Consider the following 12,613-nt stretch of genomic DNA (forward strand, 5'->3'; position numbering starts at 1 on the left):
TTTGATAACATGGTCACATAATAAAATATTTTATACGTAAATTCTAATTTTTCCTTACTTTTTAATTACACATTTTTCAAAAAACTTACTACTCAAAACTTTGATTTTGGGTTTTAACTTTAAAAGGCCATTTGAGGCTTAAGTTACCTCTATTATCAGCTAGGGGATCGACCATCTTTCTCAAGCCAAAATGGTCCTATACTCCTATTTCATATTTTCACAACCTCCCAAATTTAAGTCAACTCTAAAAAACAGGTCATGTTGAGCTCATGAACAATTATACTGTCAAATTAACAAACATTTCATTAAAAAGCATGTGATTTTAGAAATATAAGTTAACACTTATGCGTCAATTACGTTCATACCTTTGTTAACACTCTTATTTTCTAATCGGTCTAAAGAATTCGACTTTAAAAAAATGAAAAATGTTTGTCAACAGCTCATGCACATTTGTAAACATGAATCAACTGAAATTTGCAGGCCGTGTCAGACCTATAAATGGTTTACACTTGTACAACACTACCCATTTTACACCTCAGCTAATCCCTCCGGGCTTACTCAGAGTTCAAACTTGATACATTGGGGCTTTCTGCAATAAAATATTTGTAAAGTACACCCTCAATCTACGCCGCCGTCTCATCATTTCAAGCAAAATTTTCTCGTTTTAGGTGCAGTTACGCTTAATTGATTCCCAGTTGAACTGATAAATCAGTAAATTAAATTTTAATTGGATTTCAAATTCGATGCCCCAGCAGCATTATTCCTATGCCGGGTACTTCAATTTTTTGCTTTTTTCTATTTTTGGTTTCACTGAATGACTATGTAATGTAGATTTTTTAAATTTTTTATGTTCATAAAATTGATCCTTGGACATGGAGGTTAATTTTGCTTTTGTTTATATTTTATGCTTCTTTTGTTGGAATAAATTGAGCAGATGAACTTGCCCTGGTATGTTGTAGGATCACGTAAATAATTGTGGTAAAACGGAGGAAATATGAGCAGATGGGTTTCCTATTGCCCTCTATCCTACTTACTCGTCAGGAACATTTGTCCGTCGTTCACCACCATGATAATCTAGGTTGAATCTATTGTAGGTTTTTAGGTTAACGTTATATAGGTATTAGGTCAAATTTTCCTCTTATCAATATATTCTAATATTCAAAGTTTGTTGATTTATGATCTTGGCTAATTGTGCACGTTAGGCATTCAGTAAAAGGTATAGCTAAACAAGGATTTGAGTTATGTACTGGTGCTAGGAAGTTGATATGTAGGAAGGTTGATAATTTTTCTGGTTTTGGGCTACTTTTCTATGAGGAAGTTAGCTAACCCATATTCTTCTATTAAAATGTATTGAAGATGGTAACTAACCATATTGTTCTTTGCAATGACTTGGGAACTGGGATCTCGTGATTAACAAACTTGGTCAAGATTCTTCTTTTGTTTCATAATAAGTGTAGGCTTGGCGCCTTGTTAAAGGCATAGAAAATGAAGTTTCTCTAAAACAATACACTACTCCTCCATGAAGAATGCTTACCTCGGATCTTTAGGAACAAAGAGCAACACATGTTACGGGGGACAAGATTCTGAAGGATGTCCAAAACAAGTTAATGAAGAAACAGAAAAAAATGCTGTTTGTGTATTGAAGATACAGCTTCAATCATGAGAAAATTTTCAGTATCATAATTTAAATTAAACTAATAAATACAGTTGTTGTGATGCAGATATGCCAAATAATCACCCGAACGAAGATGTTCATGAGGCTACACCTATTAATAATGGTGGACTATGTAACTTGGAGTCTGCTGAAGAAGATATATCAAACCCCAGAGCAACTTCTGGCAATGCATTTAAAAGTAACCCTTCCCGACATTCGGACCAGGAGGAACAGTCTAGAAGAGTAGACACTGACCCTTCATTATTGCATTGTGGTGCTTTGAGAGATGATGATTCCCAAGCTGTGAATGAAGACATTAATATACCACTGGAGAAAACTTCTGCCCACTGCATCAGGAAGAAACTTCTCGTTCTTGATGTAAATGGACTTCTTGTTGATATTTCTTCAGTTGTACCTTATGATTATGATCCGGATGCAATAATATCGAAGAAAGCAGGTAAGAAGGCTAAAAGTCATTTCTAAGTTAATGCTACTGATTACTGAGCACGAAATTTTAACGTAGTTTTCAATTGCTGTATCAGTTTTTAAGAGGCCCTATTGTGATGATTTTATGAAGTTCTGCTTTGAGAGGTTTAACGTGGGTGTCTGGTCATCAAGAAACAAGTACTCTTCTTGTCATGATGAAGTTTCTCTTTTATATCGATCTTATTTCATATTCGTATGATCGTGGCCCTAGGTTTTATTTTATTTTTATTTTAACTTATTTTATTTTTTTCTTGCGGGAAACAATTTAATCTCATGGCTGATGTGAAGTAATTGAACTCTTGCAGGAGAAATGTGGAGTCAGTTCTTGATTTTCTTTTGGGGATTGATAAGTGCAAGTTGCTTTTCTGTTGGGTAAGTCATTTTCCAATTAAATTTTACAAGTGATGAGGCTTAAGGTATTTGCTTCATTGCTAAATTATTTGCTTGAGTGGCAACCTGTTAAGCTAAGATTTTTCCATCAATTGACAGTGCATGCTTTGGTTATATTTTATTTCGCACTCAGTTGATTTTCCTCAGAACACAGCATGTCATTAATAATCTTTTGGATGATCATGTGGGAGAAGATGCTTGTTTAATGTGTCCATGTACAGTTATATGTCTTTTTGCTCTTCCTTTATGATGTAATGATATGAGCACAATGGAAACATCTTTTAACTAAACGCGAGCAAGACATCAACCTTGTCTTAGGTAGGGTGAACGTGGTTTGTGTTATATTTTCAATTTAAACCATTCTATACGGTTTGAAATTTTTTCAAATCAAATCAGACCATTTTATTTTTCGAACCAAACCAAACCATAATTTGCTATTTTGTTCCGTTTTAATCCACGGTTTACGTATTGACATTATAGTAATATATTTAACATATAAGTTTAAATGAGAACTAATAATTTTAAGTGCTAAATTACATTTATATTTACCATGAAACCCATGAATAAATTATTTTCAAAGTTGCTAAAAGATGTTAATAGTACAAATACATCGATCTTCATTTTTATTTACCTTTTTTTGTTTGACATTTGTATTGTCATATAGTGGTTGGTAAAAGTAGAGTTACATTCTGCTATTATAGCTTGGTTAAAACTCCTTTCCTCTTGCTAATGACATGTTAAATAAGGATTGAACGGGATATATTTAGATGTACAAAGATTGATAGAGTTTTGGCTTATTAGAAATTTACGAATTTCATTCTCTAACTATTTTATGAAAGTAAAAGGTAGTAGTAAGGGAACTTTAACATTTTTACACAATCAATACGATCCGTCCTTCGTTCTTTGCAAACTATAAACAAGTTCATTAATCATTTAGACGCACAAATAATTATTTTTCTATAGAAATCACAATTCACAAGTGTAAAATAAGTTCAAAAATAACAGATAAAAGAACTACGAAAAAATGGTTTGAATGAAAATCTAAGACTTACCAAAAAAGAAGAGAGAAATAGGCGATTCAAGTAGAAATTAGCAGACTAATAGGCAAAGGTGATTGGCGATTCGTTCAGTAGTCTCAGATAAGCGTCAAATGTTAGGGAAATGAGAGTTTATGTTAGGACTTTTGAAACTTCGGACGTGATTTGCTATTGTAGTTTTGTTGAATTATGATTTGGATTGTTGAAAATATATGCTTTTTTTTTTCATTTCATATGATTTTGGAATAATTTTAGTTTAATTCAGATATCAGGTGAGGACAGTGTTGTGAACTTATTAATCCATAGGCCAATAATGATGAACCTAATTTACTTTTTATGATTATTTCAATATGTTGGTTGTAATTTGTATTACTAAATTGATATTTTTTTCTGAAAAGTGAAAACTATAAAAATTTTAAGTGAATAAAATTAATGTTTTAATTAGAAAATTTAAAACGATTCAGTTTGATTTTATGCGATTTTTGAAAACCAAAATCTAAACAAAACAATTTTGAAACAATTTGGTTCAGTTTGAGGGAAAAAACCACGGGTCCAAGTGAATTCAAACCAACGATTTCAGTTCGATTTTGCGGTTTCACGGTTTCTTTGTGCAGCCTAGTTTTCGGTTACTGGTGCAAACAATGGGGTTGACTGGTAGATCCAACTAAGAGCCCTATAACAAAGTGTCATAATCAATATTATTTGTGATGTCTAACTTGTGGTTTTGGATGCCCTGTTGATCACCTCTTGCCAATTTGTCGTCTCAAAGGAAGTGATTGCAAGTTTAACCCAAGCCCACTTACATACTACGCTAAAGAAAGGAAGAGACCTGTTATGCTTTATTACATTTGAAGAGACTTTTTATGCTTTATCACACTTTTGTATGACATTGGTCCAGACAATGACCTGTATTCACCCAAGAATATTACTAGTTTAGAAAACGGTCATTCCTATATTTGATGAGATTGGAATCAGTCCCACATTTCATGGGATTAGAATCAATCCCACATATTGTGGGTTGGAATTCATTCCCTACAATTGATTCCGCTTTTCATTGGATTGGGATCAATCTTGTACACTCAATCCCACATTTCCGTTGGTGGAATCAATTCCCAACAATAAAGAGATTATGATCGCTAACATTTACTTTATCTTTCTTTCATCAGACTTTACTAAATTTTCTATGTTTGTTACATGCATAACAAAAGAAACGATCAGATAAAAATGGTCTCTCCGTGCACATTGACCTGTTCGAGTGATCAGATCTGCTTGGATGAAAATATGTTGAGTTGGGAATTGTCTGTGGGAAGATATACCAAAATTGCGAATATTCTTGGATTTGTTGATTAATCTTTTATTTTAAGGTGTCATATATTTTTTGCTCTTAGGGAACATAGTATTATTTGATAAATATGGCTAGGAGTGCAATTTAATTTTTCTTGATGAAGCTGGCAACAAATGATAGATGCTATACAATGCTGGGCCAAAACTATATTTCAAATCTCATTTTTACCTTTAACCCCCCCCCCCCCCCCCCCCCCTCCCCCCCCAAAAATGCATCTACGTGCATGTAATTGAGTGGGATACATACTGTTATCGAAACATGTTGGTTTGCTCTAGGAATGATTAAATTCTGAATTGTAAGAGAAACTAAAGTGATGAAAATTTTCATATCAGTTCTAATAACTTAACAGAAACCCACGTGATTTACAAATCAGTTTTTTAGTTGCAAATCAATTTCTAATCATAATGAGGAAAATAACCATAATTAGAAATCATTAATTACTAAAATAAATACTTTATTGAATGAGGACAAATTGTATATACAATATGGCTAAATTGTTGACCTCTTCACTGTCAAAAAGGCTCGTAACTTTCTAATTTTCTTAGTCAGAATTCTGCTTTTTTTCTTGATCTCTGCTCCAACTGAGAGTCTGATATCGTATTGCTTAGGATTTTTTCCAAAGGTGACTCCACATTTGTTTATTTGTATCAGTGTAGGTTTTTCCTCTATGTGAACTGCTTGCTTGTTAATTCTATACAAGTGACACGAGTTTAACATTTGACTGTTTATATGTTCATTAAATATTTTTGCAATAGCTTTCTTAACCTTGAGCAATTTCAATATTTTTGCAGGATCAGTCCCATTGCACTTATACTGATTTCAATACTGTCGAGAACAGGGAAAAGCCTCTTCTTTTAAAGAAACTTAAAAAGCTATGGGAAAAGCGTGAGCCAGATCTTCCATGGGAGAGGGGAGAATATAATGAGTCAAACACTCTTTTGTTAGATGATTCTCCTTACAAGGCAATATGCAACCCGGTTAGCTGATGTTTTATCTCCGTGCAGTCTTTAAATATTTCAATCACATATGTTGCACGATTTAAATTGAATTCCAATCCTTATTTACTTGTAGGTTCTCCATTTCACAAATTTTTTTTTCTTTTTTCTTTTTTTCTTTTTTCATAAATATTTAGCCATATACAGCAATCTTTCCGTACACTTACCGGTTCAGAGATAGAAGAGACAAGTCATTAGGTCAGTTGTCTTCTGTTTTCTACTTTAGTATAGATGTATGCGAATTTATTTCTGGTGTTTTTTCTTTTTTGTGGGAAATCTGTCAAATTTTGCTCATTTTGTTTCATGATTTATCTGTACCGTACTTTCCCAATTTTTGTCTTCTTTGTATATGCACAAATAGCAATGCCCTGTAGTATGTAAGTTATGAGAACTACTGAAGATCTCTTCAAAATTGTGTTCCTGACATCTAAGCTCAGCTCCCTACTGGAGCTGACAGTATTGTCCTGGCCTAAATTTCCAGGAAAAATTGGTTTCTTCAATTTAAAATATCCTCTATCCCTTCCCTTATGTACACGTGTATATTTTTTCAATTTCCAGTTTTCCCGACTATTTACTATTATTACTCATTAATATCTGATGTTTATAAATTATTAACATTCGACTAGACCATACTTAAGCTACACGATTGTGATAATAGAATTGGTTGAGTTCCTCTCTTGACTTTAGTCTTTTCACTTGCATGATCGAGTTTATCGTGTTGTCACACAGATGTTATGGGTAGACCTGTGCCTGTGATGTATTTGAATGTTGTCTAAGATATATTCAAGAATATTTATTTCATACATTTAAAAAGTGATAATGTGATAGTGCCTTCTACAGAAGGAACAAGAAGCAGTACTAAATCATGATAAGTGAACTAGAGTGGATGCAGTAGTTCAATAATTTGTTTGAGATAGAAGTGTACTTTATATTTCCCTATTTGTTTTGCAAAATTTTTTCTGTCATTAGTGATGAATTACAGGCACTCCTTAGTGTAGGGAGATAGGAGATAGTAGCATACGTAGCCTATATATTTACTTGATGCGACATCCTTTGTGTCCAAAGGGAGTATGTTGAATTAATAACTGTCGCTACAAAATAGGTGCACATGCAAGTATTACATTTAGCTTTCCATGCAACTGCATTATGAATATTTCAATTGCTTTTGGTAACTGATGATTCAGTTAAGATGAGAAAAAAATTCAAGGCGAGGACATATTTGGATATTTGAATCGGGTTTAACATCATACAGTTGTAATCTTTCATACACATCTCTTAAACTAGTTTTCTGTTGTCTCGTTCAGGGCTGAATGATTGTTGTATTTTGTGATTTGCAGGACCTGGTGGCGATCTACGTGTTTATTTGGAAGGGTTAGCCCTTGCTGAAAACGTTCAGGAATATGTAAAGCAAAACCCGTTTGGTCAAAGACCCATCACGGATAGGAATTTATCTTGGCGGTTCTATCTACGGGTTATTGAAGCCAATTCATCGCCTCCACCAAATACTGGTGACAATTTGTAGTTTATGAAGATGACTTTTGTTCTTGACATATTAACCTTTGATGACTTTTGCTCAACAATATGTTGCCTTTTGAAGTTACTGTACTAACTGCAATCATGTATTGTGGGTTTCATGGGGCATTCACAATGTTCAACAACCAGATGAAGAAGTGAAACAATACGAGTTGGCAATTGACCATCGCCTTTTGCTTTGTAATTTCTCTACTGTGGCCATTTTGAAGTCAATGGATAAGAATCCAAACACATGTATTTTGCAATGATCCATTTTGTCATTTCTCAGGAAATTTTGTTGAAAACAATGTTGTATCTTCTCATGCATTTATGTTGATGCAGATCCTCCCTTTTGTTTGGTATGATCTCAAAGTTAGAGAAATAGTTTTAATCTGATTGGATGTTTTGTTTTTCATTTTTGCTCTTATAAACCCTTTTTTTCCTCCATTCATTGCCTCTGTGGTACGCGTGTTTTGCGTCTAATTTATATGTTAAATCTTTCGAGTATATTTGGTATGCTGGATTGGATACTTCATTAGAATATTAGATAATAGAAAATTTTCACAAAGTGAGACTTCATTGTGATTATCTAAATAATTAACAAGAAGTAAAATGTATCGATTGTATATGAACCATGTTAAAAATAACTCAAAAAGGGTACAAATTTCTTACAGTGATGTGTTTGAGGTCAAATGTGTTTAGCTTTTCAGTTAGAGATAAGTTTAAACAAGTAAAAAAGATCCCAACTGAAAAATAAGACAAAAAATTGACGATTGTAAGATTATCTTATCTAATCTTATAATTTGGAAGATCAGATTGCGATCTTCGCAATTATTTGGAAGGATTGTTCCGGGCTAAAAATGTTCAAGAATATTCAAGCCAAAATCCATTAGTCATAGACCACTTATGGATAAAAACTTGTCCATGCATTTTTATCTTAAGCTCACAAAATATTGCTTATGATTTCTAAATTATGAAGCTTCAGTTGGTTTCGACATATGTTAATGACTTTTATTTAAACAGAAAGTCACCGATTGCAAAGTATTGGAGGTTTACCCTCATTCCTTATTATTAATGACTTAAAAGTATGGCTGTAAATGAATCGGATATGGATTGAATCTGTCCATATCCGATATGATTCAATAAGAATAATTATTCAATTTGATCCTGTCTGATAATTCAAAGGAAATTTAATTGTTAAATCCATATCTAATTTGCTATGTTATCGAATATCCGATTTGATAATGAGAACCAATAATTCGATCCGAAATTGAAGAAATTAGGAAGTTAAAAATTTTATATTAATCAACTTCTTAACCCTAGAATTAAAATGCTCTGATAGTTTTTTACCCAATTTTTTATCCAACTATTCATAGATTGCAAATCATGTAATGTTATAGTAAATATCCGATGTGGAAAGTAAGAAGTTGAGAACGATGAAAACAACTGTAACCGTTGGCCACTTTGGTGGTTTAATTTATAAAATAAATGAATTGATTTTATCGTATTTTAATTAATAAAAAAAATCTAAAACTCTCCAAATATTTCAAATAACAATATTATACTATTACCTAATATTATTTATTTAAAATTATGTGTAAAGTATAATACAAGTTTTAATATGAAAAAAATTATATGTAATAAACTATGCGATAATATATAAAATATATTATATTATAATAACAAATCGGATTGACGTACATCCTTATTTACTTCATTTAGTTAACGAATGATCGAATTCGGATTTTGATCATGTTATTGGACTAGAGCCCTAAATCTATTTCTCATTAATTTCATCGGATTTGGATCAAAATCCAATTCATTGAGAGCTCTACTTAAAAAAAAGTTGTGTGACTTTTAGTTGGATTTCATTTCAGCCACTCATCTTTATTTCTTTCACACTTGATCACTAAAGTTATGACAATGCTTTCTTCTAATAAAATTAATATTTCTAATTGATGACTTTTGTTTAAACACACGATACATAGGTCATCGTGGAGCTCATACCAAATTTTATACAAAAGTGCTGTGTACAAAAATTATTCATCAAAAATTTCAAAGAATACACATGGCAACATCCAGTTAAAAATGACCAAAAAAAAAAAAAGATCAACCAGATGTTGCCACATCAGCATCTGGTGAAATTCTAGCACTTCTGCTTCTGTACAAGCAGAAAAATTGCAAATTATATTAAGTGACCACATGCACTTCAACCTTGTAGTGTGGGGCCGGAACCTTTTCCAATCCGTTCCAATTTTCGCTTCAACTTTGCAAATCTATTCTATTTAATTTTTACTGATTTACAATCTTAATTTCTCATTCATTCAATCATAATTTTGAACAATTAAATATACCACAAACATGTTCTCATGGAAGAAACACGTTCGACCTGTCAAAAACCAAAATTAATAAATTAGGTCCTCACTCAAATATTGGTAAAATTGTCCACTTGCAATTCCATAACACCATTTTCCCAACACGTTTCACTAGCATCATGATTGTAGAACATTATTGATTGAATAAACTATGAATGGTTGATCCCACCTCAATGATATATAATCTTACAATCATAGGCACAAGTGTAATTCATATTATGATTTTTCATGTTAAAAAAGTAGGGTATCATGTTACATTCAAGAAGAGCGGTGTATATGTATAAAGTGTTTCCTTGTGAAATGGGCTATAGAGATTGGTATGGTAGTTAGTATGCCTAATAGAGCTCAAGCAAATTACATGTGATTCACTTTATGCATGTGGTTATACTTTTTTCTCTACACATCACTATCACAATTTCAAGTACACGTTTGGAAGTCCTTGCGCATATCGACATTCTCGATACCCTACTTAAAAGTAATTTTTTTTAAGTGTTTATTTGACACGTACTGTCTAAAAATTGAAATGTCGATTTTAAGCGGGACCAACATGCTAGTTGTCAATTCAATTATGTGTTGCATGTGTGGAGAGTTGAGAATTTATAATTTGTGTGTGTATAAACCTTATAAGTTAAGTTGAGTATTATTGAAATGTAATACGATATAGAAGATTTATTATTACATAAGCACTATAAAAAAGTATGTTTCTTGGTTACCTTTCTTTTTATTTGTTTCTTATTCTTTCACATGAGACATTTGAAATTTCTCTTGAAACCCTCAAATACCGAAAAAATAATTAGCATATAATTGGTATGCAATATTGATTAGACTATGTCAATGATATTTTAGTTTCTTTTTCTTCTTTAGAATGTCATCATATTCATCTAACCACACATGCCAGTAATACTTTGTTTATTATACATTGAATGCAACAAGTAGATTAATTTCTTAATTTAATGAATTAATTTATTTTTTATTCCTGAGACCATGAATTTTTTTTTGGAAATTATTTCGAATAACGTTTGTTTTACAAATTTTGTTTAGAGGATATTGCTTCTTCAAATCATTGTTTCTCACCAATTTTAAAAGTAATCAGGAAAACTTACTAATTCAAAATTTTTCTTTACATTAATGGCCTATTGGATACAACACATTTTTCATGAAAATTTTTTCCATTTTCCACACAAATGTGTTGTTTGATTGCTAAAAATTTCCATGGAATTTGTTTTCCAACTATCCATCACGTGATGCCATTTTTTATGTTTTCAAGGAATTCAATTTCCTTGGGTTTTGGTGAGAATTAAGTCTTCCAACTTCTTCATTTTTTTATTAAAAATTTCTTTTAATTTTTTTATTTTTTGGCAATGGCAACAAATTATATTCACAATTGTAGCAAATTTGATCCCTTTAATTAACAATTTTCATGAAAAACAAAGTTAAACGAACATCGAAAAATTCAAAATTTCAACATTTTCCAGGTGAAAAATTATATCAATCAGACACATTTAATGAACAATTCCCTATAAAACAAGTTCTAGGCAATTCAATTTCCTAGAAATCGTATTTTTCCACCCAAATTTCATTCTTCCAATCAAACGGACCCTAAATGCACATTTCCTCTCAATTACGAAGTTTGAAAAAGGCTATCTAATATTGTGTATTAAACTCGTCGCACATGATTTTACTTATCTATCTAGTCTTGAGTAAGTATTTTATCAATTATTGCTGGTTCCTAATAACCGTGTAAATTGTCATCAACTCCTTGATTAGGTTGTACCAACGGCATAACAACGAATAATTTACAATAAACTAGAAGAAGTCAATAATTGAGAATATTGAGTCCAGTTTTTCAACTTGTACAACATTTAAATTTGCATTTTTAATAACATAATAATATAAATAGACCGCACCGACTTTCTTTCCTTTTTTTATTTTATTTTATTATTTTAAATGGACATCTAAGCTTTTGCCCAAGATTTCTTTGAAAGACCTCTTTGATACTGTTAACTCGAAATATAAAGATATTTGTTAACTCAAAACTGTAATTTAATTGGATGACACCGTCGATAATAGTGGCAAGATTAATTTACTCATATCTTCAAAATTCAATTGAGATGTATTATTAAAAGAAGACCCCAATTAAACTTCAATGATACAGAAGTCAACTCTAAATCCATCTGAGTACTTAAAATGTGCCGATTACTCAGAGATTTTGTATCACCTTGCAAGATATATAAATGGAATTTTCTATGTCTCATCAACACAATATGGGCTCCTTCGATAACTTTCAGGACTCTATCTTCAACAGTGTACATGTACCCTTTTGAATCAAGAGTACTTGAAGAAATGAGATTTCTTTTCAAATCTAGAGCGTATCTCATTGTATCAAGTGTTCTAACTGTTCCATCAAATATCTTTATTCTGACCTGCCCAATACCAACTATTGATAAAGTGTGTTATTACCGGTCATCACAAAACCTTTTGAAACTTCTTCATATGTTGAAAACAAATCCCGATTGGATGATATATGAAAAGTGCAAGCTGTATAAAAAATTCAAGCCTCATCGAGTTTGGAGTTATAGTCAGACATAAATAGAAGCTCTCCATCATTACTAGGATTTTCTGCAATACTCGCTTCTCTTGAAATCTCTGATTGTTGATTTGCAGTTGACTTTAATTTACTCTGCAACTTATAACAATTGTTTAACAAGTGCTTTTTTTTTTGTAATAATCACAAAATTTGAAGTTGGATTTTGACTTGTCCCTCGAACAATCACCACGAACAATGTGACCATTTCCATGATCCCCATATGCTACAAGAT

The 12,613-nt window shown here is 31.8% G+C and overlaps 1 protein-coding gene across 3 annotated transcripts; it reads left to right on the top strand.

Annotated features, from left to right (window-relative positions):
• Positions 1 to 518: 518 nt before the first annotated feature.
• LOC111401730 lies at positions 519 to 7,834 on the top strand. 3 transcript variants are annotated; one of them, XM_023029602.1, is made up of 7 exons: positions 519 to 772; positions 1,722 to 2,111; positions 2,197 to 2,278; positions 2,446 to 2,512; positions 5,704 to 5,874; positions 6,045 to 6,105; positions 7,245 to 7,834. In XM_023029602.1, exons 1-7 carry the CDS (start codon positions 766 to 768, stop codon positions 7,427 to 7,429), a joined length of 963 nt encoding a protein of 320 aa, XP_022885370.1. In that variant the 5' UTR covers positions 519 to 765; the 3' UTR covers positions 7,430 to 7,834. The 3 variants fall into 3 exon arrangements, with proteins under 3 accessions (XP_022885370.1, XP_022885369.1, XP_022885368.1); XM_023029601.1 differs by having other exon boundaries at positions 519 to 668; positions 5,704 to 5,889; XM_023029600.1 differs by having other exon boundaries at positions 520 to 772; positions 5,704 to 5,889.
• The last annotated feature ends 4,779 nt before the right edge of the window (positions 7,835 to 12,613 follow it).

This window comes from Olea europaea, chromosome 10 (assembly GCF_002742605.1).
Source record: "Olea europaea var. sylvestris chromosome 10, O_europaea_v1, whole genome shotgun sequence".
NCBI lineage: Eukaryota > Viridiplantae > Streptophyta > Magnoliopsida > Lamiales > Oleaceae > Olea > Olea europaea.